The 25,681-nt window shown below is 43.2% G+C and overlaps 2 protein-coding genes across 6 annotated transcripts in view; both read right to left on the reverse strand.

Annotated features, from left to right (window-relative positions):
- The window catches only part of SEPTIN11 (septin 11), a 91,684-nt gene extending 70,773 nt beyond the window's left edge, over positions 1–20,911 (reverse strand). For all 5 annotated transcript variants that reach the window (XM_045473665.1, XM_045473664.1, XM_045473662.1 and 2 more), the window contains exon 1: positions 18,473–20,911. In XM_045473665.1, coding sequence (XP_045329621.1) covers positions 18,473–18,499 — 27 coding nt within the window. In that variant the 5' untranslated portion in view covers positions 18,500–20,911. The remainder of the gene's footprint in view (positions 1–18,472) is intronic.
- LOC123595816 (mitochondrial import receptor subunit TOM5 homolog) lies at positions 13,056–13,458 on the reverse strand. Its single transcript, XM_045473669.1, has one exon. The coding sequence runs from the start codon at positions 13,344–13,346 to the stop codon at positions 13,158–13,160; it is 189 nt and encodes a 62-aa protein (XP_045329625.1). The 5' UTR covers positions 13,347–13,458; the 3' UTR covers positions 13,056–13,157.
- Positions 20,912–25,681: the final 4,770 nt, after the last annotated feature.

A 25,681-nucleotide genomic window follows, 5' to 3' on the forward strand; every position in this document is an offset into this window, starting at 1 on the left:
CAAATCCAGCATCTGACTTTGGCCTGGTCGTCTTTTCTTCAAGGGGAAGGGAGGCTTTTCAAGCCAAACATAGCACGTGGGGGAAAGACTGTTCCACATATGCACACAGAGCTTTCAATACCACATTTCTCAGTAAAAAAAAATGCTCTAGTATAACAATGTTTGAGCAGGATAACATGAGAAGGGCTGAATGGTCGATGACCATGTAAAATGTCAACCATGCCTTTAGAAGAACAGGAAGCTACCCCAATACTCATCACCCTTTTGCTCAAGCTACTGTCTTGAAGTATATGACACTACCATTTTTGTAGTTGAAACAACTGAAATCAACTATTTCATGTGGTTCAACCCACCACTAGGAAACTGCAGAAAGGTAATAAATTGCCACATTTTCCTGTTGAGTACCTAACTGGTTTTTGCTTTCTAAAAATAGTATGGAAAGGTAGGCTTTTGGAAAGAAGCGTACGAAAACTGGCACAAGAACAGCACCAGAAATTTTAACAATAAATGTTTTGGGGCGCCTGGGTGGCTCAGGCAGTTAAGTGTCTGACTCTTGATTTCGGCTCAGGTCATGATCTCACGGTTCCAGAGATCAAGCCCCCTGTTGGTGTCTGTCAGTGTACAGCCTGCTTGGGATTCTCTCTCTCCCTCTCTCTGCCCCACCCCAATTGGCACACACTCACTCTTTCTCTGTTAAAAAAAAAAAAAAAAAGTTCTAACAAGGACAAACTAAATCAACTGCCTAGGAAGATCTTTTCTACCTATTCTGTTTACTAAACATCTGACTTCTTTGTTTTTCTGAAAGACTGTCTAATTGCCACAAATAAATCCTGGAAGACACATTTTCCTATAGGCAGGAAGAAGAAGAGAGGAAAAGAAAGGAAGGGTTGGGTTCCTGCTGGACAGGAAAGAGTTAATGAGAACTTTCAGCCTCAGCCCAACTCCCCAGGCCTCAGTTTCCTCATCTGAAAGGAAGGCCCTGGATTGGGTGACCTCTGAAGTCTGTCCTGGCTCCAGCGCTAACAATTTATTGGGATTTGGTAACAGACCCTATTTTACCTATCTCCACTTGCATTTCACATCATCCTACTGCCAAACTCATAAATAATTTCACAGCCTGTAAGGAACAGCCATTAACCGTCATTGGACCTAAACCAAAAAGAAAAAAAATCCAACCCCGTTCACTATATATAGCACACGTTTTTGCAGAGGGACGTTGGCACTGGACACCAACACTCAAGAGTCCCTCCTGCTCTCTCGTTGTGGGCCCTAGACACACTGTACGAGGTCCTGCTCCTCCCAATCTGATCTCCTACAGCTCAAACCTGTTAGGAGATACCCTGTTAAGGAAACCATTTTCCTTACTGCCTTCAAGTAATTGCTTCACTTCTGTTTTAAAAACAAGCACCTTTTCTAGAAAAAGTGCTTTACTTATTCAAATCTGAAAGCATTTAAAAAGACACCCCCCCCCAAAAGTTAATGGCTTCTTTATTCAAATACAAGAAAATATAAATGAATTATCTTCAATGGAAATCAGATTGCTGACTGGCAGTCTCAGCCCACGAACATGTTTATGTGGCCCACACAGTATTTTAAAAATATTTGACTTAACTGCCAACATTTTCAGATGGGGAAATTTCACCTCAAACTCTAAATGTCCGTGTTCTCTTGAAAACCTGAAAACTATGGCACCACTGAGGTCCTCATTTAGCCAGGTAGAGCTAAGAGGTGGCACACGTTGGCCCATTTACAACATTTAACTGAAGAATCTGAGAGTTGTCCTTTTTGGTACTTTTTTTCCCTCTCATCAATAAGCCAAATAATGAAGCTGGTCAAAAATGGTTTATTTATATCTCTCCCTTACTATTTTACCATGCCATAAATAATTCAATCCAGAACCAAACTGAGGCCTATCAAAGCTGTGATAAACCACTATTCATTAACTATTTTAAAGAGAATACATAAGGCAAACTTCTATTTTTTATTAATGTGATGGCCACATCAAGTTCAGCACTCTTCTAACTGTAATAAAGTGTAAGCATTAATTGAGACCTAGATTACATGAATTTATTTTCTTTTTCAAGATGCGTTATTGCTGGGTTTAAATTTCGGTTTTTTTCTAAATCTGTGAACTTAATATAATAAGAAAAATCTGCTACTCATACTAATATTTCACCCTCTTTGCTGAAAATAGTTGCTGTATTTCCCAATCAGGTCATGGTCATTTTACAAGCCTTACTAGTTACTTGTTTTTACCCTGCATGAAAAAGGACAGTGCGTGTGATTTGACAAAACATCTCCCTAAGTCGTGTTCTTAGCCCTAATGTGGATTCAAATATTTCTTGTCAAGTAGAGATAAGAAAGCCCATTTCACTGGAGTATTTGCAAAAAAATGGCATAAATCCTGAGTCACAGTAACATCAACACATAGGGTATTAACCAACTATTCACTTTCTCCAGGAACCATGCAATAAAAGCAAACTGGACGATGCTGCAATGTAGATGCTGAGATTAGACATAGCTCTTCCCTCTCTCCCAGGAAATGTGGTTAACAGAAGCTCGGGGAACAACTCCTGGAGAGTTAACTATGGAAAAGGAATGGCATCCTGTTGCAACAGTAAGCTTGCAGTTGTTCGGAATGTTGCTGAAATTTTTAATAGCTCTTATTCTGAAACATAGCATCTTTTTCCATCAATAAAACAGCTGAGCCAAGGCCTGGGCACATTTCTGATGATACAAGATCCTTTACCATCACAAATTCTTCCTCTTAAATCCTAAGTTCCAAATTTAGAATATACATATTCTGCACAATATCATAAGGAAGAAAATCATTATTAGCTCCTAAATTCAACTACAAAAGCACAGTAACAATTCTTGCTTTACGTTGTGAAGGAAGAAAAGCACTTTTTTTTTTCAACATTTATTTATTTTTGAGACAGAGAGAGACAGAGTATGAACGGGGGAGGGGCAGAGAGAGAGGGAGACACAGAATCGGAAACAGGCTCCAGGCTCTGAGCCATCAGCCCAGAGCCTGACGCGGGGCTCGAACTCACGGACGGCGAGATCGTGACCTGGCTGAAGTCGGACGCTTAACCGACTGCGCCACCCAGGCGCCCCAGAAAAGCACTTTTAAATATCAATGATGCAAGCATTATTTCCTTCAATGTGTCCACATGATCAAAACGTGCTTGCTACAAGAGTTTCTTTTATAAACAGAAATACAGAAAATAAACAGGCATTTCCTATAATAATATACACCAGTAACAGGCATAAATTCTCAACCCATAAGAGAAAATTTTATGTTATTTACACAAACATTTCTCTCCAAAAGAGTATCTATAATACCTCAAATAGACTTAGAAAAAACATGTCTGCTCTAAAAGAGGCCCTAAGATTCTGCCGTTTTAAAAAGTAGGTAAGCGTGACTTAATGCTACAGTTTTACCTCAGCCAGTCAGCTGATCAGGCCAGGGTGACAGACCAAGTGCTGGGCCACTCAAAAGGAGCTCAGAACAAGCTACTCCTCTCTGGAAATAAACATTCTGAGGAGACTGGGCTAAAGCCAAATGATCCTCAGCTTGCTTTCCACCTTTAAAAATCCTATGACTCTATTGCACTGTTGGCATTCAATAAGGTTCAATGATAAACACTGCATATGAATGTTTAAATGATGAAATTATCCATGAACCAGAAGCTCAAGAAAAGCACATGTAATCAAGCTTGGGGCAGTAACTGTTCCATCTATGCACTCATGCCTGGCCATTCATTACAATGATGGTGATGATGAAATATCTCAACCACAGAGAATATCACTCATCTATATACTCAGTACCTATCTTTGACAAACTATAACTTTTACCATCCATACACTTGACATTTTTTGCCTTTTGTTTTAAATCACAAATTCACTTTGAAGATCCCTGAATACCTCTTCCTGATGCCATGTTCCTCCTACCCCCAGGTCACCAGCATAGCTCTTAAAACTAAATGAGATCAGACTGAGCCTGGGATTTACTCCAAAATAACTAGGGGCGTGGCGGGGGGGGGGGGCGGGGGGCGCTGACTGGCTGGAGCAAGAGCATATGACTCCTGATCTCAGGGTTACAAATTTGAGCTCCATGTTGGATGTGGAGATTACATCATCATAATAATAATAATGATAATAGTTTTTAAAAAACAAACTTGGGGTGCCTGGCTGGCTCAGTTGGTACAGCATGTGACTCTTGATCTCAGGTTTGTATGTCGAAGCCCCAAGATGGGTATAGAAATTACTTAAAAAATAAAACCTTGAAAAACAAACAAGGGCGCCTGGGTGGTTCAGTCGGATAAGCATCAGACTTGATTTGGGCTCCGGTCATGATTTCATGGTTTGTAAGATCCAGCCCCACATAGAGCTCCGTGCTGACAGCGTGGAGCCTGCTTGGGATTCTCTGTCTCCCTTTCTCTCTGTCCTTCCCCTGCTCTCTCTCTCTCAAAATAAATAAACTTGAAAAAACAAACAATTTGGGGGGTCGGGATGAGGAGAGAGGAGGTTAGAGAGAAGGGGTAAGAGATGACATAAGAATGGCCTAGGTGATAGGATAGAAGGGTTGATTATACCTTCTCTCTTGTGTAATGTTTGGAATTTTTCTTAATAAAGTTTTCTAAAATATGAGAAAGAAATATCAGATTATAAATACTTCTAGACCATACTTCTTGTTTTAAATTTTTTTTTTAATTTTTTAATCTTTATTTATTTTTGAGAGAGAAAGAGACAGAGTATGAGTGGGGGAGGGGCAGAGAGAGAGAGGGAGACAGAATCTGAAGCAGGCTCCAGGCTCTGAGCTGTCAGCACAGAGCCTGATAAGGGGGCTCGAACTCATGAACCATGAGATCATGACCTGAGCCAAAGTCAGATGCTTAAACTACTGAGCCACCCAGGCGTCCCTTGTTTTAAAATTTTTAAATTTTTTATTTTTTTAAATGTTTAGTTATTTTGGAGAGGGAGAGAGACCACAAGCAGGGGAGGGGCATAGAGAAAGGGAGACAAGAATCCGAAGCAGTCTCCATGCTCTGAGCTGTCAGCACAGAGTCCAACATGGGACTCAAACCCATGAACCACAACATCATGACCTGAAGTAAAGTTGAACGCTTAACAGACTGAGTCGCCCAGGTACCCCTAGACAATACTCGTAAAGTTCACTGTTCAACATGGTAGCCACTAGCCACATGTGGCTATTTAAATTTAAATGCAAATTAATTATAATTAAACAAGATAAAAAAAATCTAATTCTATGGTTGCACCAGCCCCATTTCAAGTGTTCGATAGCTACGTATGGATAGTGAATACATACTGGAGAATGCAGTAATAGAACATTTCCATCATTGCAAAAAGTTCTGACAGCATTATTCTGCAGACTAGGGTTGTACCTCCATTTGGAAAGAAGGTATAACCAGTAGTTAGAAGACTTTAACTTATTTACCATGGCAAGTCTGAGTCCTGATCCATCAAATAGGAGCTGAAGAGCTTGGGTTCAAGAACAGTGTCTACTCAGACTATCTCATAAGAAAACTGTAAAGATCAATGTTTACCCAATGAAAGCTAATCAACAAGAAAAATGTGTGGAATTGTACAATTTCAATTAGGACACCACTGTAGTGGGTGCAAGGAGTTCAATGGCAAAGGCAATGTGCAAATTAGCAACATTCCAAATGTATGTTTAAAGACAAAAAAAAAAAAATCTGAAAAATAATTCGTTTTAGTTTGAGAAATAACACATTTCGGTATCCAATTTTTCTCCTCCCACTCCCTTTATTTTGGAAAAAAAAGCAAAGGATTGGAAAAGGCTTTGAAAACAAAGACGTATATAATAAACAATCAAGTCATTCCAAAAGGCAGAGGTACAGACCTATATCGCCCACCCCCAAAAAAGTCAAAACCAACCTCAGAGTGAAAGCAAAGGTAAGAAATTTGGGGAAAACTGGAAAATGAATCTGTTTGGCTTGGGGTATTTCCAAGGATGTCCCCTACATTATCAGAAACTGCCTATGGGATAGGCTCAAAGTGAAGAGATGATGTGAATAACTCTGATGAGTTGAAGAACTTTCAGGCAGATACTTAAGTTAATCTGGGCCCATAAAATTGCTGAACATTAGCTCACAAGAAGTTGCCTCAAAAATTTTTGCCTCATTCTTCCAATCTATGCAGTATAGGCCACAAAATTTCTTTTTCAAAAACAGTTTTAAGCTTTGGCCCAAGTTCACAGTTCATGTATCAAAAACGTTTTCCCCCATACGCTCTGTATCTAGTTTCTAGATTATAAAGTATGTAACTGACTTGAAATGGGTACATTAAAGAAATCACAGAACAAAGTAAGCACTATACATTCAGAGACAAGTACTTCCATCCTGAGAGACTGTGGGTTCCTCTCCAATGAAGTAGAAAAGAAAATTATAGAAAAGATCAGATGATGCATCCAGTTTTCTTCTTTTCTGAGCATAGCTCTTAATAGTTTGAAGTCTTCCCTCCAATAAATAGTAAAACCCTGATTAAAGAAATATCAGTTTGTTCTCAGCGTATCCTTTTTAATTCTAGAGGAATTTGGTATGTTACCAAGTAACATTCACACTCCCTCATTTGCATAAGGTACAAGAGTCCCAAACCAGGAAACAAGGTGTTTTCATCAAAATGCAAAGGCCTGAAACTAGGGCTCGCACGCATAAAGCTCTTTGGGGAAATGATCCAAAGGAACAGGAGTGGGGACCGAGAAGTATGAAACAGGGAAGGAGGCACAGTCATCCTAAACATATGTATATGGAGCTAATCACACTGTGGGCTAAGGCTAGGGCCCATGTGGGACCCTCTGAGGAGCCATATATATTGTGCCTCAGAATTGTCCAAAGTTAGCGACAAAAGAGAGAAGTATTCGTCCACCAGATTCCATCCCCCATCAGGCAAGTCTTGGCCCATGGGATGGAAACGCCCTTGGACAGCCAGATGTGTACATAGGTCAAAATAGTGAAGCAGAGCCCAGGCGGCTACAGCAGAGAAGCCTGGGGGAGAAAGCTATAGATATGAGGTCTACACCTGCCTGAAACGCACACAGCAACAGCATGAATTACATAAAGGTGGACTGAGAGGAAGCAGGCTGGCACAAGTCTTATCCAAAGGATCAATTTTGTTCATTCAGTCACATGTTTATTAACCAGGGGGGAAGGTGGGGGGGGGGGTGCACAACACAGTCTCTCCCTGCAAATCTGGAAGTAAGGCTAAGAATACATGAATGTGGTCAAGGCTAGCAGAACATATGTTTGTGGTAATGAGAGATTTATTTTTTTTTTTTTTAATGTTTTAATGTTTATTTTTCAGAGACAGAGACAGAGAGTGAGTGGGGGAGGAGCAAAAGGAGAGGGAGACACAGAATCTGAATCATGGCTCCAGGCTCTGAGCTGACAGCACAGAGCCCCCACATTGGGCTCTAACCCACCAACCGGGAGGTCATGACATGAGCTAAAGTCAGGTGCTCCACTGACTGAGCCACCCAGGCACCCCTGAGAGATTTTTTTTAAAAACATTCACAACTCTATTTGATCATTCCTGTTTACGTATGTATGTATGTATGTATATTTATTTTTGAGAGAAAGAGAACACAACCAGGCGAGAAGCAGAAAGAGAGGGAGACACAGAATCCAAAACAGGCTCCAGGCTCTGAGCTATCAGCCTAGAGCTGGACACAGGGCCTCAACCCACAAACCACGAGATCATGACCTGAGCTGAAGTCAGATGCCCAACCAACTGAGCCACCCAGGTGCCCCATTCCAATTTATTTTAAATAGGGTCTTGAAGAAAGGAGTGGTGAGGGTTGGGGTGGAGATTCCAGAACACTATAAAGGTGACACACGAGCGTTGCAGGCAATCACTGCTGCAGGAATTCAGAGACAGAAAAATTACCAAACTTGGATGGCGAGTCAAGGCTTCGAGGAGACAGTACATTGGATCTATGCCTCAGAGGTGTGCTCTGATTAGAAAAAGGGAAGACTGCATTTTAGGTGTGTGAGAGAAGGGGCAAATGCTTACTTCCTGCTGGGGTGGGGTGGGGTGCGGTGGGTTGGCAGTTCTGGCTGGAGCCCAGTCTTTGGTATAAAGTCATTATTAGTTCCATATTTATTTCCCTTTTATTGAGGATGAATGTTTCACACATCACTGAAAGCACTTTGTATGTCTTAACTTATTTAATCCTACAAATCTTTGAGGAAGGTACCATTATTATTTTATAGCTGACGCATGAGATGTACACAAGGTAAGTAACTTGCCTAACACCACAGAGATGGTTAAATGGCAGAGCCGATACCCTAGAACCCAAGCAGTCTGACTGTAGAGCCTATGTTCATAATCCAAATGTGATATAGTACTACTGCCTCTCAGTGAGAGAAAACAAAGCAAGAAAGAGAAGGGTGCCATCTGATGCATCTGCATTTAGGAACAGATGGGCTGGGAAAGGACAGATTTGGAAGCATCCCAAGGGAAATAATTCTGTCAAGCAGCTGGAAGTCCTAATGGCCTCAAAACCATTTCCCAGAGAGTACAGTCCCAGAGTTGGGGCCACCAGAGAACAGCACAGAAGGTCTTTCAGAAGGTCACCACCCATCCTTTACTTAGTTAGGATGCTACTGCAAACTCACGGTGAGTGAACAATAGGAATAATCACATCCTCTGCCTTCAATTCATTCTGGCTGCTTAACACACATACACACATACACACACACACACACACACACACACACACACACACACTATTCCTCAGCATTCTACCACGTCCAACTAGAATCAGAACAGGACAGAGAGAGTGGGAAAAATCATTACAGACTGGGAAAGACTTTTCAAAAATAATGAGGACCCTTGGCTCCGTGGCAGATTCCCTGACTAGGACCCTTGGCTCCATTGTAGATTCCCTGACTAGGACAGTATGGTGAACTGTTACTATTCAAAATAACCACCCCCACCCCAGCCCAGGATGGGGAATTAAATCCTCATTCCAGGGCCCTCAAGTCTTGGTCAATTGACTGGCAGAGCCACTCTTTGCAGAAGGATTATCCATCGCCATCTTGCTGAATTTAGGAGTGAAAATTTACTTTAGCCAATGAAATTCATGTAGAAGTGACCCATGGTAAGAGCCTGTTCAGGGGTCAGTATATCTTTTTCCTCTGCCACCAGACTGGCAAGATCCAGATAGAGGTCCTGGATCCTGGGGTCAGAACAGCATGGAGATCTTGGAGGATGAATCAAAGATTGTGGTTAAGAAATAAACCTTTGTTGTGTAAGCCACCAAAATTTGGGACAAATGCGTTACTTCAGCATAAGTTAGTCTAACAGACCAACACAAATTGTAGGTCTATATGTATATTGGTCTAAGAGCCTTTGTTCTAAAGCCTAGTGCTCCCATTAACTGGCTGTACACATTAGGTGTTAGTTTCTTTGTTCCTCAGTTTCCTTGTCTATGTTACTTCTTGGGAATTTTGTAAGGATAAAGTGAGATAATTATCTTGACAATTCAAATAAAATTTAAAAATCAAGATGCCAAGAAGGCTTGCTGTGCACAGAGGTTTTTGTTTTTTTTAACTTAATTATAGTTAATATACAATGCTACATTAGTTTCAGGTGCACAACATAGTGATTCAACAACTCCATACATTAAGCTATGCTCACCATAAGTGCAATTACCATCTGTCACCACACAACACCATTACAATATTATTGGCTATATACCCCATGCCGAAAGTCTCATTCCTGTGACCCATTCACTCTATAACTGGAAGTTTGTATTCTCTTCATCTCCTTCACCTATTTTGCCCATCCCCCAACCCCTTCCCCTCTGGCAACCATCAGTTTGTTCTCTGTATTTATGATTATGTTTGGCATCTTGTTTGTTCATTCACCTTGTTTTTAAGATTCCACCTAAGTGAAATCATATAGTATTATCTTTCTCTGACTTATTTCACTTAGCATAATACCCTCTAGGTCCATCTGTGTTGTCACAAATAGCAAGATCTTTTTTATGGCTGAGTAATACTCCATTGTGTGTGTGTGTGTATACACACACACACACACACACACACAATTTCTTTATCCATTTATCAATGGATACTTAGGTTGTTTCCATATCTTGGCTACTGCAATAACATAAAGGTGCATATATCTTTTTGAAGTACTGTCTGTATTTTCTTTAGGTAAATACCCAATAGTGGAATTACAGGATCATATAGTATTTCTATTTTTAATTTTTTGAGGAACCTCCATACTGTTTTCCACAATGGTAGCGCCAATTACATTCCCACCAACAGTGCATGAAGGTTCCCTTTTCTCTATATCCTTGCTAACACTTGTTATTTCTTATTGTTTTGGTACTGACAGGTGTAAGGTGATATCTCATTGTGGTTTTGATTTGCATTTCCTTATGATTAATGATGTTGAGCATCTTTTCATATGTCTGTTGGCCATCTGCATGTCTTCCTTGGAAAAATGCCTATTCAGGTCCTCTTCTCATTTTGTAATTGATTTTTTTGGGAGGGTGTTGAGTTGTGAAAGTTCTTTATATATTTTGGATATTAACCCCTTATTAGCTATTTCATTTGCAAGTATCTCGTGCCATTCAGTAGGTTGCCTTTTAGTTTGGTTGATGGTTTCCTTTGCTGTGCAAAAGCTTTTTATTTTTGGTATAGTCCCAATAGTTTACTTTTGCTTTGTTTCCCCAATAGTTTACTTTTGCTTTGTTTCCTTTGTCTCAAGAGACATATTTAGAAAAATGTTGCTAAGGTCACTGTCCAAGAGATTACTACTTCCTTTAAAGAGTTTTATGGTTTGAAGTCTCACATTTATGTCCTTAATCCCTTTTGAGTTTATTTTTGTGTATAGTGTAAGAAAATGGTCCAGTTCCATCCTTTTGCATGTAGCTGTCTGGTTTTCCCAGCACCATTTATTGAGGAAACTTTCATTACCCTATTGTATATTCTTGCCTCCTTTGTAATAGATTACTTGGCCACATAACTGTGGGTTTATTTCTGGGCTCTCTATCCTGTTCCATTGATCTATGTGTCTATTTCTGTGTCAGTACCTTTTATTTTAATTACCATAAGTTTGAAGTGTATCTTGAAATCTGGGATTGTGATACCTACAGCTTTGTACTTTCTCAAGATTGCCCTATTTGAAGTCTTTTGTGATTCCATACAACTTTTAGGATTATTTGTTCTAGTTCCATGAAAAATACTATTGGCATTTTCCTAGGGATTGCATTGAATCTATAGATTGCTTTGGGTAGTATGGACATTTTCACAATATTAATTCTCCCAATCCATGAGCATGGTATATCTTTCCATTTGTGTCATCAATTTCTTTCATCTTTAAAAAAAATTAAAAATCAAGATGCTGAACAGCTTCCTGTTCACAGATGGTTTTGGTTAAGCCTTTTCCTTTCAACAGTAGGTCTGAGTAAATGTAATGGGCACCCTTAATGATACTCACAAAATTTATATTGACATGAAAACAATACACAAAAGGATGAAGTGAATGAAAAGGTGTTAAGTCTTAAGAAAACCATAGCTTTTGGGGCGCCTGGGTGGCGCAGTCGGTTAAGCGTCCGACTTCAGCCAGGTCACGATCTCGCGGTCCGTGAGTTCGAGCCCCGCGTCGGGCTCTGGGCTGATGGCTCAGAGCCTGGAGCCTGTTTCCGATTCTGTGTCTCCCTCTCTCTCTGCCCCTCCCCCGTTCATGCTCTGTCTCTCTCTGTCCCAAAAATAAATAAACGTTGGAAAAAAAAAAAAAAAAGAAAGAAAACCATAGCTTTTAATAGACTTTACTCCTACTTTCATAGAATCCTATGGTTTTTTTTAATATTCTTTATGGAGAACACTGTTGGACACTTGTAGTCCAAGATAGAAGGGGTCCTACCATTCTTCCACCCTTTAGGACTCACTTGCTTCAATGTTTAAGAAAGCAAGACTTTGTAGTTCTACATCTTGAGGAAGGCCTCAATACAGAAGACTAAACAGAGGAAGACCTATACTGGGGATGTTGTCACTGGATCCCTCCTCTTCATGTGTTTCCTCTGTCTTCACTTCCTCTATTCTTAAGGATGCGATCTGGTCATGAAAGGAATCAACTCCTCTATCCTTTCTCATCTCCCCTCTATTCTACTGAATCCTGAAGAATTCAATACTCTGCAGACTTTCAAGATCTTCTATCAACCAATTCCAAGAATCTGAGATATCTTAAGTTGGGGCACAGGGTGGGTAGGATATAAAATATCTTTAAAACTGTGTAGAAAATATGCACGTATCTTAAAGAATACACTGCATTATCTGGTCTCCTCCCACCTGCCTAGACCCACATCTATTTTCTCTACCCCACCCTGAACAGTGATGTCATAGGTGGATTTCCTCAAAAGGCTGTCTCACACCCAGAGCTTTGCAGGAGCTATTCCCTTGGCTTAGTACACTTTTCCACCTCATTTTCCTTACTCATCCTTTTGCTTCCTTACCCATCCTTCAGAGAAATTTTTAGAGAGCAGCAGGGATGGCATCTCAAATACTCAACATCGTAACTTCAGCATCTGCTCAGAGAAAGTATGAAAGAAATATCTGATGAAGTAGATGGATTAGGAAACTAAGAATGGCTATTGATGTGTTTAGGTTGTTGTGGGTTGTTTTGTTTTTCAATTTCTAAGCTATCTGTATTACTTCTTCTATAAGAAAAAACTTATGAAGAAAATCATAAATTCATCCCAAAGTAATGTTACTTAATTATCAAAACAGGTATGTGTATACACACACACACACACACACACACACACACACACACATTTTTTTTGGAGACATAATTCCCTTATAATTAATACTTGCTAGAAAATGGAGTTTGACATTACTATTATTTCAACATTCACACAGGCTGAATGTCACAGGTATATGGGTGTACTATCACTACAAAATGTCTTTACTTCCCAAGTAGTTTTAAATTATAGCTATGAAGGTCAGTTACCAGAGCCAAACTTGTTCTTAACAAGTAGAATTTTTATATCCATTCAATCAAAGAGTCCCTCACATCTTTCTGGGCCTATTCATTTGCAGATAGGAGTAGAAATTGTAACTGGGCTCCTCATATCATGCATTCACATGTGATGCCCATCTTCACATGCTTTCCAATTTCTTTAGGCTAAAAGATGTGACTTGCAGCAGGGCCACATAGCTGAGGAAGTTCCATATGGAGGAGATCACATCCTCAAGCATCTTCCCTTTCACCTCCTCAGAGTCCAGCTTTGGCACAAGCCCCTCAATCAGGAACATCTCGGCTTTGCTTCCCCAGCTTTCAGCTGCCATACTCTATTCTTTTCAGAGGCTTATGCTTTATGCTATGTATTTTTTCACGACAATTTTTAAAATGCAAAAAAAAGGAGGGGGGCATGAACAAAGCTTCTGCTTGTTGGATACCAAAGACATTCTTTTTGGAACATGAAGCCTGATCAACCTCTTCATCTCAGCCTGCCCCTCCCACAACATATCACACTCAATCCCACACGGTCACAGTTCAGCAGGTGGACAGAATGCAACCACATAGGTCAAGTTCCTGCATCCTTTGACTTGAGCAAGACACTCACACTCAGTGGCATGGATCCTTAAAAAGGTGTCTCTAATGCCTTGGTTCTGGCATATGAGGGTAAAGACTCCTGATTTCTACCTGAGACCAGGCCTGAGAGGACACAAATTTGATTTCATATCACCCAGCAAATTATTTTTAGAAGCCTGTCTCTATCACCTCAGCCCAAATACTGGTTTTCATGTTCCACAGTGGTTCATTGATAGGTTGCCAGCAGGCCTGAGTGGGTCAGAGGCAGTACTGCTTAGTTGGGAGGGAGTTTTCTGTCAATCTGGATTTAAAAAACAACAACCACAAAGCAGGTATCAATTATATTGTAAAGTAGATCTCCTTAGGGAACAGGATAGAAGCTTTGGATCTGCTGGGTCTTTGTTTAAATAATGGTTCACTTCACTGACCCCAGTTGAAACAGGTCTAGCTAGCACTATGAAAGAGTTTTCAATAAATTATAAAATCCAAGAGCAGCCCATACCCACCCCACCCCCAGTCAAGTTTAAGGTCCTATAAAGAGAAACACTGGCTTAGAAAACTCTATACCCTGCCCCACAGGAAGTCTAAACCCAAAGATCATTATCAGCTGTGGCATCATCAGTGGATATAAATACTAGGCCTTCTGGCAATCAATCAAAGTAGGACATCCAAATCATTCGGTCCTTTGTCTGGACACAGACAGAGGGTGGCCCCTTTGAAAGCACTAAGCATCGGTGTCAATTATATGGGTGTCCAAAAAGACAGGTTCTAGCAGACACACAGTTTGGTTTCTAAGTCACAGTTTTTAGGAGATGGGTTAAGCTTACTTGTGTAAATCTCACAAAGTTGATGAAAAGGTGCTAACAATCTAATAACTCTTACATCAGGATGGTGGGGTATGGGTAGTTTTGTTCTTTTAATCAATTTCCACAGGTCTGTTTTTCATTGCAATGTAAACACTTCATTTTTAAGGAAGATATTTTAAAGCATAAAAAAAAAAAACTATAGCTTTCAAAGATTTGAAAAGGACAGATTAGTATACCTCAAACACTTCCAGCATTCCTTAATAATTGCTTATAGAGTCTCAGTGTGTATAATTTATACCACTGACAGAATTTTAATTTTTAAAGACCTCCCCCTAGATGACAGTCCCTTTATCATTTAGATAGCCATCCCGCAGACCTTTTTCAGCTCCATTAAGCTTTTGCCAGGTACAAAAGAGCCAGAATCCTTCATGCAAGGACCACAGCATCAAGTCTTAGAAATGGCAATTTTGTAACACGGGAAAATAACGTTTCACTGTCAGTCCTCACCCTCCTCCTGCTGAAAACAGACCATATCTTCAGGAACCGTCTCTAATGATTCCCAGACAAGATCTTTACCTGCATCATAAGTGTTGACTCAGCAACAGGCACATAATTTCCTTTCTCCCTAAATGGCTTACATACTCCATACTCACTGAAGTTCATCACTTCACTACACATAGACACTAAATCTCTCAGAAAATAAAAGCTCCAGGTAAAAAGAGAAGGTCTCTCTTGTCCACTGATGTAACCCTGGCTCCCAGAACAGTACCTGGCACATAGGAGGTACTCGGTAAATACTTTTAAATGAGTGAATGAACTTGGTTTTTCCATTTCTTTTGGCTCCACAGATAAAAGAATAATTAAATAGGTTTCTTGAAGGATATCATGCGAAATCTCCATCGCTGCAAAAGTTTAAATACATACCATCTGTTAGGGATAAAGTAAGAAATATTTTTGCATTGGGAAGAAGGCTGAACTGAATAATCTCTTAAAGTTCCTTTCAACTCCTAGGCTATATAACTTGAACACCACACCTTAAGAGAGAGTGGATCAGCTACATAAAGCCTGATTCCCAGGTAGAGTAAATTACCATGTTCTGTTTAAAAGAAAGATAATAGCTGTCCTGGGACTTGGATGCAAAAATACTAACTCACCCAAAATGTGGACACATCCTTAAGGGAGAAATGCTCTCATTAATCATTAGTTATATTCTGAAACAGATGTGCTTTACGGTCTTCTCAGAGCCAAGCACCAACACCATCCAAGAGAAAATGGAGACACTAGGGGTCTAGATTAGAACAAAAATAAACAGTATCACACTAAACTCAAACTTTTGTTTTCCAGCCAACAAATCAACTTAAGAAACATCTTAATTCAGCCTTAAGGTTTAAATGGTTATAACTGAATATAACCAATTCATAAGACAGAAAATACTGCATCTGACATACAAGGTTTTTCCCCAGTAAAATCTCATATTTACCTAGGATATCACACAAAGACATTCAAGTTCAAGAATGCCTAACATTGAGAGCAAATTATTCTAACTGAACTTTCCTTCAATCTGGATGGGAGAGGCAGTTTGTAGGGAAAGGAGATCTATTCATGTTTCCCTAAACAACTTTTTTAAAAAGTCTGAATTCTAAAGGAGTAACTAGGGAAACTCCATTCATACATAGATCAGCTTTGGAGTGGTTCTTTTCTCTCAACACACCCTTCCTTTCATTTGTTCAAATCAGAGAATAGATAAAGGAACAGGAGGGGCAGAGAATTCTAAGATGAAGGATGTAGTGTTGATCCCTTGGAGCTGGGTTTGGATAAATCTGTATTCACGAGGGTTGTTTTGAAGGTACGACTACAGGCACCACACTTAAGGCAAGAACTGAATGAACAAAGTAAAACAATTCAACAATTCGTTGGAAATGTATGAAAAGACTTTTCAACTTTGTAGTCAACTTTTCATCACCCAGACCACAGCTCAGTCCAAAAAAAAAAAAAAAATCTTGTTTTTAAACTGCAATTTAATCTTAATTCCAGTGACAACGGGGAATGTGCAGAGAAAGCAGTTACCTCCTCTGTACACATACTCTTTTTGGAATCTCCTCTATTATTTGAATAAGAGGTCTTAGAGAAGAATTCTGTGGGATTAAGCTCACATCTGGTTGGCAGACCTGGTGTTGGATATGGTTATGGCCACACAACTAAATCTCAAATCCACATACTGTTGCTATTTAACTGACATATATGAACTAACTAATTTATAGAAAATGTGCAGCAAATTATTTCTTCCACCTCCCCCAAGCCTCAAGAATGCACCAGCAATAGGTGTTACTGAACAGCACCCCCCCCCCCAAATTTGCATTCCTAGACACTCTCCAATTATCTCAAGCAGTTATCAGTTATTTTAGTTATGGAAATATGTGCCCTGGAAATAAGTACAGTGTGGGGACGGTGAGAGAGAAGGGGGTAATTTAACCAGATAAACTTGACCTCTCTGTACCTCAATTTCCCCCACCAGAAAAATAAAGGGATTAGCACAGAGACTATGCAAATTCCCTCAGTAACAATAATCCAGGACCACTAATTATCAAGGGCACAATTTGTGTGCAAGAGAAAACCTGATTCTTAAGCGTCAGGTCATTAAATATTAGAGTATAAAATGCCCAAAAAACCCAGTTACACTTCAATAGGACCACAGCACATTGTGACAGTGGAGAACGTCTTTGAAAACACGCCTGCAGCCAAACCACCAAACCGAGTTAAAGCACGCAGAAGGACCCCGCGAAGTTCCCGGGGCGGGGTGGGGGCAGGGGCAGCAAAAGGCGCGTGTATCTGGAGAGGAGTTCGAGGAAGAGCTTGGAGTCCGAGCACAGCCTTGCATTCCTGGGGCTTCGGAGCTTCCAGTACGTCTGTAAGTCTCTCGTGTGGAACCACAAGACCTCTCAAGCCACCACCTGCGGCCACACAGTTGTGGGAGGGAGAGGAGAAAAGGAAGGAGGCAGAGCGGGAAAAACCTCGCTCGAGGCGCGCCCCAAAACCGGTGGTGCGAAAGTGGACTTCGAACATCGACAAAGAAATGGGGAAAGAGAAGGAAGGAGGACTCCGCCTTTCCCACCCGGCTCTGCTCCTTTCAATAAAAAAGGAAGGGCCGCCGCCGTCCCTCCCCCCACCCCCCCCCCCCTCCGCCTTTCACCCTAGGATGCGGAGCACCGACTGAGACCGCACCCTCAAAGTCCGGCTCTGAATCGCGAGCTGAGTCTTGCACCCCACCAGGCGCTGCCCCTGCCCGGCTCTGAATTTGGGGCGGGAGCGCACCCTCGGTCCTTCGCTCGCCCCGAGCCGCGGGGCACCGGGTTCTCCACTCGCCCGCCCTAACCTTCCTCTTCCTCGCGTCCGCGCCTCCTCGGTTAGCCGCCCCCGGTCTTCTAACCTCGGAGCATTTAATACTTCCACCCACCACGACAAGGGGGCCTTCTGAAAACTTTGTGTGTGTGGCTAGGGCTTTTGTCCACATCCTGGGCAGGGCCAGGTCAGCCGGGTGGGTGCCTGGGGGTGTCCCGGCTCTCACGATGGGGAAGCCACCACGGAAATCCCAGCCTTTCATTTCTGATCCGCTTCTACGGCCGTGTGACAGCGCGCTTCGGGGAACAATTCCCATGCCCTGGTCGCCCCTCGGCGAGGGGGAGTCAGGAGGAAACCCCCGCACTCGGTGCCTCTCTCGACTGTCACGAGAGAAAAGGTGTGCACGCCGAGAGGGAGGCAGCCGAGAAATACCGTGCCTGAAAGAAACCCTTTAAAGGGAAAAGAGGGAAGGGGTCCTTTCTCTCCCACATCTCCGGAACCCGGGCGCGATGAGGCGATACACTGTTGCATCACGTAGTAGCCCAGCCTCTAGTCTCCTAGCCCTCCCCTCAGCTCCAGACGCGCGCCCAATCTCACGCACACACCCACAGCCGCCACCATCCGGAGCCCCCGCCCGGGCCCCGGTATTCCGCCCCCCCGGCACCCGCCTGAAAGCGGGGACCACCCAGTGCCGCGAGAGCCGCGGGCAAGGGTGGTGAGGCCCCAGCACTCACAGACGGTCTCCCCACGGCCACGGCCATCGCGGCTGCGGCTCCGACTCCAGCTGCGCCCGGGTGCTCTCCGCCAACACTGGCTGCTGCTCCCGCTCGGGCTCGGGCTCGGGCTCCGGCTCCGGCTCGCCTCCCCCGCGCCTCCCTCGCGGCTGCGCTCTGCCAGCACCCGGCTCCCGCTCGAAGCCAGCGGCATCTGCTCCCCCCACGCCGCCGCCCCTCCCGCTTTATTAGAGCAACATGGCCACCCGCCTGGAAGGGACCATTTGCTTCCCCGGGAAGGGGTGTGAGTCTGCGCGCCCGGGCTGAGGCGGTGGGAGGGGGGATGGCGTGCGGGCCTCCAGCCGGGGTCAGCGGGCTCAGGCCGCAGGACTCGCCCTCAGCGAAGGTAGCCGTGGGCCCCGAAACGACCCTTTCCAGTGCCGAGACTCCCGCAGCCTGTACTCTGGCCGCCACCCCCCCCCCGCTCCACCACGTGCTGGAGTCCGAGTAAAATCCTGGGCGCGGAGGTCCTAGCCTCGGGTTCCGCCACGCGCTTCACCAAGCAGGAGAGGTTGCGGAGAAGGTGAAGGGACACTGGGGCTAGACGGGTCTGCGGGGACAGCATCTCGCGGCCAGTTAGCCCAGGGCAAGCACGCTCCACCCGGAGGAACCGGCTTGGAAGGGCTGCGGGCCAACCGGGGAGAGAGAGCGGTGGGCGACCGAGGTGGGGCTGGGCAGACCCCCACGAGGAAGCGTTGCCCCTCCACAATTCTTTTCATAAGGGAGAGACTAAAAGGCTGGAAGCTGTCCCTAAAGCGCGCGGCTGGGTAGGGGATCACATGGAGAGAAAGAGGCCATAGTAGTTGCGGCTGCGGACGACCCAACCACCGCCGGCTGGAGAGGAAGAAAAGGACGCCCCCGCTGGAGAATTCACTCAGCTGTTGGCAGCCCTAGAGCGTGGGGCCAAGGCCTTCCCCGGGTGCAGCGAGAGCTCGTTGGTCACCCTTGGGGGCTCAGCCGACCTTATTTGATTGCTGGAGACAGACCCGACGACGCGGAGGCGCGCGGGCGGGAGTGCGGCTGGGGAGGGGCGCGGCGACAGCGCCGGGCGGGTGACCGTGAAGTCGGCGCGACTCCGGCCGCGTGGGGCTGGAGAACTCCTCCGCTGTGGGGAAGGACTTGCGCAGCAGATGTTGGGGCGTTACTGCGTGTCTGTGTGGCGGACGGAATGGCAGGGTTCTGGCGCGTGCTGGGTGGCGAGGTGTGCTAGAGCTGCTGTAGGTGACCGCGGCCCCTCGTGGAGCGGGAGGGGCGGACCTCGAGCACGAGGTGATTGGGCATAGCAACCTGTCCGCGGCTGGATTGGAGAGCGGGGAAAGTGTGGTGCGGAGGTGAAGGGTGGTGATCAGCCCACGCGATCGCGCCCTCAGGGAAAGCCTGGGCCTATTGAATTAGGTGAAAGACAAACCGCCTGTTTAGACTGAGGCGCCTCAGAGTCTGACCTAAGCGCCCAGGTTTGTCGCGGCTTTGCGTCTGCCTCTGTCCACCCACCCACCCACCGTGGGCCGCAGGATTAGAACGCGCCGTCTTTGGCTAAGGATGAGTGGGCTCCGGGCGTGGATCCAGCCGCTGTGAAGCAGACGCTGGGTTGCCCCGGGAAGGGTTGAGGGGCTCGGTGCGGAATTCCACCCGCAGGGCTGAGAGTACCGATGAAAGAAAGATGAGGATATCTGAATGGAGACCTGTTGTGCGTGGGGGCGGGCCCAGACTAGCAGGGAACGAACCTAGTCAGTTTTGACCAGTATCTGCCCCTTGACTTCAAATCTTTTGAAGAAATGGACCAACATTTATGCCAGGCATACAGTGGGCACTACGTGTTGAATTCAGATGACCGTGTGGATGGGTGATGTGCAAAGGGAGGGGGAAAAGGGAAATATTTTGATCTGCTCTCTGTATATAGCCATTTTTTCCTTCTCCCTTAGGGAGGATTAGACAGTGGCACTGCCCACGGACCAAAGGTCTCACGTAAACCCTGTAAAAAAACATCGCTCTTCACCTTGCCAATCAGATGTAAGGGCAATTGGAAACCAGCTCTCCATTTTGTGTTCTGTTGACCAGGCCAGATAGCAGGATCTAATTAATTGTTTTTATTTTTATTTACTTCTTCGGTTCGTGTTTATGTTGAAAACCTCAGATTAGACTGTAAGACTATGAACTCGCTACTTGGTGGGTGGGTTAGTTTATTCTCATCACAAAAAGCTTAAAGTCACTTATTCCAACAGCTCAACTGTTGGAAGAAAGCCTTTTAGGACAAAATGATCCCAGTTTACCCCACTTCTGCCTGAATTTTTTCACTGACAAGGAACATTGGCTTAAGTTCCCCCCCTCTGCTTTTTGTTTGTTTTGGCAGGTAGGCATATATATTTAATAAAAATACAGTTTTATTACTTTTGGCCAAGAAGCCTATTTCAGAATGTCATTTCTCATTATGAAGCTATTTAAATAATCATTCTACAACCAGACCTACCTAGGTTCAAAAATCCTGGCTTTACCACTTCATAACTGTGTGACCTTGGGCGAGTTACTTAACCTTTCAGCACTTCAATTTTCTCATCTTAAAATCTGTTTAATAATAGCTCTTCCGTAATAGAGTTACAAAGGGATTAGATTACCTTTTTAGATTATACTGTGGTAAGAACTAAAAATTTTTAAATGCAGATGCCTCTCTGACTCTTAACCAGTGTGCAGTCTGCTGAGAGACAGATGTTTAAACAATTCTGCTAGATAAGACAAATCCTAGAAAAGATATGAATTATGGGGGCACCTGGGTGGCTCAGTCGGTTGAGTGTCTGACTTCAGCTCAGGTCATGATCTCACAGTTTGTGGGTTTGAGCCCCGTGTCAGGCTCTGTGCTGACAGCTCAGAGCCTGGAGCCTGCTTTGGAATCTCGCTCTCGCTCTCTCGCTGCCCCTCCCCTGCTCGTGCTATCTCTCAAAAATGAGTAAACATTAAAAATTTGTTTAAAAAAAGAAAAGATATGAATTATGGGATTTTAAAGTATGGTAAAAGGAACTATTCACTCTGTCAGAACAGGAAAGGGTTCACCAAGGAAGTGGAGCAAGAGAGAGAGCAAGAAAGACATTCTACTTTGTTCCTTTAGCCCTAGGAGTAGTAACGGCTTCTTAGTGTTACTAATTTTGGGATGCCTTGTCATCTCTTATTTGTCCTTCTAACTTTGCCTACTTCAGCGCTTCTCAAATATTAGTACCTATGAGTCACCTAGGGATCCTGTTTATTTTTTTATTTTTTTAAGTTTATTTATTTTGAGGGAGAGAGAGAGAACAAGCACACGTGGGAGAGGGGCAGAATCCCAAGCAGGCTTTCCACCATCAGTGCAGAGCCCAATGCGGGGCTTGAACTCACCAGCTGTGAGATCATGACCTGAGCTGAGATCGGGAGGCTTAACTGACCCCACCACCCAGGTGCCTCTTAGGGATCTGTTTAAATGCAGATTCTAATTCACTAGGTCTACGTGGGGCCTAAGAGTCTCCAGTTCCCTCTGGCTCCCAGGTGATGCTGATACTGCTGGTCTGGTAATCAATCATACTAGACTAGCAAGGGTTTACAGTTGATAAGCAGTTCCTTTATTTAAGTTTCTTTGTTTGAAAAATCTGCATTAAATTCTTTTTTCCACTAAGAACCTGGTAGATATAGATGGAAACACACAAAAACTTGAAATTGTCATTCATGAGCTCAATCTCTTTTCCTAATTGTGAAAACATTTGTTAAAAAATTCATTCTGGGGGCACCTGGCTGACTCAGTGAGTAGAGCCTCTGACTCTTAATCTCAGGGTCTGTACATTTAAGCCCCACATTGGGTGTAGAGATTACTTTTTAAAAAAATTCACTCTAAACATTGTAAATTTACCAGTAATTCTCAAATTCTCTCTTGCTTTTTATGCTCCTTGAAAATCAGGACAATATTTGCCCCTCTTTAGTCTTCTGGCATTTCTTTTCTCTGGCTTTCCAAAGCTGACTGTATTGATTCCACAATCACTTATGCTAAGTATTTCATGGATAATTCATTTAGGCCTGGAAAGTTTAACTCACTTAAAATAATTGGTTGCTCGTTAACCACATTGGATTTTAGTAGCCTTTTAATCTTTAAAATAATTTTTTTCATTAAAAAATTACTATCTTTAAGAGGAGACAAAAATTGAGGGGTCTTGTCCCCCCCACCCCTTTTTGTCATTTGATAGCATTATATCCTCAGAACCCAAGGAGTGGCTTTCATCCTGTCTTGTTCACCCTCTTGTGGCAAGCATTACTTGAAAAACAAAAAAAATCTGGAAATTCCTTGGTATTCTTTTTTTAAAAGCAAAAATTATGTAAGCCTACAGTAAAGTATTCATCCTTGTAGGCTTGTGCTACTCTTTAATACATGCTCTTTTAAAATCTGATCTTGTTAAGAAACACCCTGTGAAATGACATGCTCCCTGGAATATGAGGACTTGGACACTGGCCACTCTCTTTGGCAGCCAGCCCTGGAGTAGGGTCAGTTCCCCTGTTGTGGCACCCCTAATTATCAGATAATTCCTTTCTCCCTGGGAGCAGTCATTTCCATGTCAGTTATTATTTCTCTTTGTGAGCCTAAAAAAAGTATGTAGTTGAAGTCCCTCTGACTACTAGATGTTGCCACGGAGAAGAGAATCCTATATATGCACCTGTATATTATGACAGCAATATCGCTTCTATATTCTCACCTTTTGTCTCAACCTATTTGCTAGCTACCATTCCACCATTATCAGTTTCCACCAGCTGAATAATTCTATTGCATGGGGTTACTCTGCACCTACATTTCTTGTCTTGTAGACTTGTTCCTTTTGAATGAGGTAATACTTCCGTATTTCAGCCATAGGTTCCTTGCTATTTCATCTACCAATATCTGTTCAATTGCATTCATTTCCTTCTGTTAAGTTTTCCAAGTTCTGTTTGCTTTGCCATTAATTCTCCCTTTCCAACCTGAGATTTCAAAAATCACCAGCACTATATTCCAAGTTTCTTCTGTTTTCATTTAGTCCATCTAGATCAACAGAAGTGGATATCAGTCAGTTGGTATGATAAATTTTAGCGGATTATGCTTCATGCCTCGCCATTATACTCTTTAGAAGAATAATAGAGTCAGCCATTGCAAGGCTTCCTCCATATTCATCCATAGCGAAAAACATGGGCTTGGGAGTCAGAACAATAGGGGTCATGTTCCTGCACTGCCAAATATCATATGCTATGCAGTTTCTTAAATTGATATATTGATTTGGGTATAGGCTATTTCTATAGTAAAAACACCCCAGGCATGCCTGGGTGGCTCAGTCCATTAAACGACCCACTCTTGATTTCTGCTCGGGTCATGATCTCACAGTGGTGAGTTCAAGTCCTTTGTCAGGCTCCACTCTGACTCTCTCTGTCCTTCCCATTCTCTCTCTTTCTCAATAGGTAAAATAAACTTTAAAAAAAAAATTGTTGGGGTGCCTGGGTGGCTCAGTCAGTTGAGCATCTGACTTCAGCTCAGGTCATGATCTCACGATCCGTGAGTTTGAGCCCCACATCGGGCTCTGTGCTGACAGCTCAGAGCCTGGAACCTGTTTCAGATTCTGTGGTCTCCCTCTCTCTCTGACCCTCCCCCATTCATGCTCTGTCTCTGTCTCAAAAAAATAAATAAACATTAAAAAAATTGTTAAAAGAAACACCCCAAAAGTCAGTGACCCAAAAAAGATAAATGTTTATGTCTGATGAAAAGTTCAGGAGGTGGTGAGCAGTCCAGAGGCCTGGCAGCTGTGATTCTTGAGGCCATCCAGAAGTCCACATTCCTTGTTGCAACCTTGTTGCTCCATCGAGTTCTGATTATTACCTTGTACACTCTGAATAAAGCTGGTTCACCAACACCGTATCCATAGTCCAGCCCGTGGGAAAGATGAAAGAGATGAAGAGGCAACGGAAGGGAAGCAATTTCCTTTTAAGGAAGTGACCTGGTCATAGCATGCGTCACCTCTGCTCACAATCCATTGCGAAAACTCGGTCACACAAATGTACTCAGGTACAGGGGAGGCTAGGATTTGTGATCTCTTATATGACACCAAATGCCACGCTAAAAGGAAGAAATGAAAAATAGATACTGGGGGAAATCAGTCTCAGATGTAATATATTTACATAGTTTAAATTTTGTTTTAATGTTTATTTTTGAGACAGTGTGTGGGGGGGAGGGGCAGAGAGAGCCAGAGACACAGAACCTGAAGCAGGCTCCCGGCTCTGAGCTGTCAGCACAGAACCTGATGGAGGCTCCAATTCATGAGCTGTGAGATCATGACCTGAGCCAAAGCCGGACACTTAACCAAGTGAGCTACCCAAACGCCCCTATATTTACGTAGTTTATTATTTTTTTTTAATTTTTTTTTTTTTAGCATTTATTCATTTTTGAGACAGAGAGAGACAGAGCATGAACGGGGGAAGGTCAGAGAGAGAGGGAGACACAGAATCCGAAACAGGCTCCAGGCTGTGAGCTGTCAGCACAGAGCCCGATGCAGGGCTCGAACTCACAGACCGCGAGATCATGACCTGAGCCGAAGTCTGACGTCCAACCGACTGCGCCACCCAGGCGCCCCTATTTACGTAGTTTAAAAAAATAACATAGGGGCGCCTGGGTGGCGCAGTCGGTTAAGCGTCCGACTTCAGCCAGGTCACGATCTCGCGGTCCGTGAGTTCGAGCCCCGCGTCCGGCTCTGGGCTGATGGCTCAGAGCCTGGAGCCTGTTTCCGATTCTGTGTCTCCCTCTCTGCCCCTCCCCCGTTCATGCTCTGTCTCTCTCTGTCCCAAAAATAAATAAACGTTGAAAAAAAATTAAAAAAAATAACATAAAATTGTGTACAATGAAGTCTCCCACTCCATATACCATCTGTCCAGTCCCCATCCCTTTCCCTGGCAGATAAATAATTTATTAGTGTCTGGTATATCTTTCCAGAGTTTTCTTAAGGCAACTTCAAGCAAATTTAAATATATATTCTTATTTCTTACCTTATCCCAAGTTTTACATAAAAGAAAAACCACACAGATCATTCTGTACCTTATTTTATTTAACACTATTTTGCACATCCTTTTATATGACTGACTAGTTATCTTTCTTATTCTTTTATACTGTTGCCTAGTACTTTTAAGACTGTATCATCATCTATTTAA

This window comes from Leopardus geoffroyi, chromosome B1 (genome assembly GCF_018350155.1).
Source record: "Leopardus geoffroyi isolate Oge1 chromosome B1, O.geoffroyi_Oge1_pat1.0, whole genome shotgun sequence".
Classification (NCBI taxonomy): domain Eukaryota; kingdom Metazoa; phylum Chordata; class Mammalia; order Carnivora; family Felidae; genus Leopardus; species Leopardus geoffroyi.

Coding starts and splice junctions, on each gene's coding strand:
- LOC123595816 (XM_045473669.1), bottom strand. CDS start 13,346: ATGGCAGCTGAAAGCTGGGGAAGCAAAGCCGAGATGTTCCTGATTGAG.